The 2854-nt window shown below is 40.5% G+C and overlaps 1 protein-coding gene across 1 annotated transcript in view; it reads right to left on the reverse strand.

Moving 5' to 3' along the window:
- Nucleotide 1: 1 nt before the first annotated feature.
- Maoa (monoamine oxidase A) overlaps nt 2–2854 on the reverse strand; it is a 90492-nt gene continuing 87639 nt past the window's right edge. Inside the window, exons 10-13 of the mRNA XM_004645316.2 lie at nt 2275–2372; nt 1157–1268; nt 334–396; nt 2–148 (exon numbers count right to left, since the gene is read on the reverse strand). Of these exons, the coding sequence (XP_004645373.1) occupies nt 2–148; nt 334–396; nt 1157–1268; nt 2275–2372 (420 nt within the window). The remainder of the gene's footprint in view (nt 149–333; nt 397–1156; nt 1269–2274; nt 2373–2854) is intronic.

Raw genomic sequence — 2854 nt, forward strand, 5'->3', positions numbered from 1 at the left:
TTCAGGACTGTGGCAGTAGCTTGTACTTGTGCAACACAAACCAGAAGGCGGTTAGAGAAGCTGACATCCCAATGATCTTCAGGAGGCCAGGCACAGAAGGCAGGTTCCTCTCCAAGAAGGTATGGGTGATCTCTACTGATGGAACATCCTGGATGAACAAACACATTCATTAACAGAAAACTTACTCCAACAGGGAGAAACAAAACCAGTCTGTACTATGTTCATGGACATCTCAATCATTATATCTATAATGAAATCAGAAGTTAAAAGAAGGGAGATAAACTAGTTTTATGTGCTGTTATTAGTCTACAGAGATGGAGCAGTTAGATATACCTTAAACTCAGGTTCTTCTACCCATATATCCTTCTTGGCCACCTTCCCAAGAGCATTCAAAACCTGAAAGAAAATGACCATGGTTTTATGAAATAAGGTTATATAGTTTTAACAGATTTAAAGTACTATGTTCATAGATGAGCCCCATGAGTGAGGGGCAAAGAAATGGATATATAGATTCTTTCAGTATCAAGAACTAAATAGATTAATGGCTAAAGAAATATACTGGCCTGAAAGAAGAATGAAATCATATGTGACAATATAGATGAACATAAAGGACATTAATTGAAATAAGCCAGCCACAGAAAGATACATGCTGAATGTTCTTATTCACATGAAAAGAGTTGATAAAGCTGATCTTATTGAAGTAGAGAATAGAACACAGCCTGAACATAGTAGGAGGGAGAAGGGATAGTGAGAAGATGGATAGTGCGCACCAAAATACAGTTTGAGAGAAGGAATAAGTTCTAGAGTACTATAGCACTGTAGGGACAGTATAGTTAACAATAATTATAGCATATTTCAAAATAGCTACATAAAGGGATTTTCAATGTTCTAAATAAATGATAAATGCTTGCTGTGAAGCAAATGTTGATTACTCTAATCTGATCACTGTATGCATATACATGCATGGACATTTCACACTGTATTCCAAAAATATGTATAATTATGGTGCGTCATTGAAAAGAACCCAAACATGCAGCCTCACAAACATGTTATGAATCCATTTTAAAAAAAGAACCAAAAAAAAAAAAAAAAGAACTAAAAATCCCAGAGGCTAAAAACACTGCCCTGACTCAGGAGTAAGCGTGCCTTAGCTTACCTCTCTAGCTGCCCGTTCTCCAGCCTCAACTGCTCCCTCCATGTAACCGCTCCATTGTGTGGCAGTCTCTGTGCCAGCAAAGTAAATCCTGCCCACTGGCTGGCGAATCACTCTTCAAGGGAACAAAAAGGTCACACAGATTACATGGCAAGGTGCTGAGAGGAAATGAGGCTTTACTGCCTTTACTCTGATAACACGAAGAAACTCAAATTATTCACAAAATACCCATGTTACACAGGCGATAATAAAAGGTTAGCCTATCTTTTGCTTCCCCAGTCTGTACGCCAGCATCTCAACAGTAAAGCCAGGGAGACAGAAACTGGCAGATCATCAGTCACTAAATGTTGACCTTTTCCAAGAAAGCCAGAGTCAGAACATGAAAACATTCATCTAATCCACAATTGGATCTCTTGGCTGTGTTCCCTGTTTGCAGTCCATTTTATTCCCCACAGTGTTTTTCTGAAGGTTGCCTTCTTTTTGAGATCACACATATGGGGCCAGGGAGTTGACTCAGTAGAATAAGTGCTTCCCTGGCAAGTGCAAGGGCCTGAGTTCAATTCCTGATTCCGCCAGAGAGAGAGAGAGAGAGAGAGAGAGAGAGAGAGAGAGAGATCACACATAGAGCCACAGAGCCCAGCCTTGCAGGCATTGCCAGTACATCAGTAGGTACTACTGTGGCAAGTGGAAGACAGAGACTGACTCATTTCTGGCAGAAGAGACAACTGAAGGATTATATGGTGTGCCTCATTAAATAACATCACCCATATAGTTTCTCTCAACTTTTGGAGGGACAGGGTGAGGGCAAGTAAGTGAGACTTCTTATAAAGGGGTCCTACCAAAGAGAATCAAAGAAGAGCTGGACCAAATAGCTAACTGTCTTCTCCAACTTTCTCAAAACTGACTCTTGCCAAGCCTGCAGTCACTTTTATAAACTCTCCTACTGCACATCCCAATCCCAATCCCATCCCAGAGGCCTTCACTCCAACCCACTGGAACTGATTTGTTAATTAGGATTGCTATCCGGAACATTACAAATAGGAATGCTGTTTCTGGAATTCTCACTGAGCACTGTTTCTCTTAGATGTGGTGCAGGTCTTGCATTAATCGGTGCGCAGTACCTTCCATATTGGGTCATGATCCCGGGTGGGAAGTAGGCTGTATAGCAGCCCCCAGAATACTGCTCCTCACACCAGTTCTTCTCTTCATAATGCACTGGCTGCAGTTCATGGGGAGAAGATTCCAAAGAGAAAATGCAACTGAAATGCTACCAACCAACAACAAAGGCTCTTGTGTCTTTTACTTTAACAAAATATTTATATTAAAAATAAAGAAAACTTTTTCTAACTTATAAAAGGGGAAACATGATAGTACCAAGTAATGGTGCTTTGTGAAGTACCAAGTAGCAAAGCCAGGGATACTTTGATTTTTCCAGCCTTTTGACTAGGTGACACATGAAGTATCCTAACTTCAGGGAGAGAGAATCTTTTCTCATTTCCCTAGTACCATATTCTGAAAGTTTATTATGTGACAATAACAAAGGGATAATTAGAGCTAATCCTCAGAGATAATCTCCCCCCCCCAAAAAAAAATATTCCCACCTATTATGGGTTCTTCAGAAATAATTTCCTTCGGGGCTGGTGAGATGGCTCAGTGGTCTAAAGCACCTACTTAGAACAAGCTAAGCAAAGCACAGGGACC

This window comes from Octodon degus, unplaced genomic scaffold (assembly GCF_000260255.1).
Source record: "Octodon degus isolate 3935 unplaced genomic scaffold, OctDeg1.0 scaffold00223, whole genome shotgun sequence".
Taxonomy (NCBI): Eukaryota; Metazoa; Chordata; class Mammalia; order Rodentia; family Octodontidae; genus Octodon; species Octodon degus.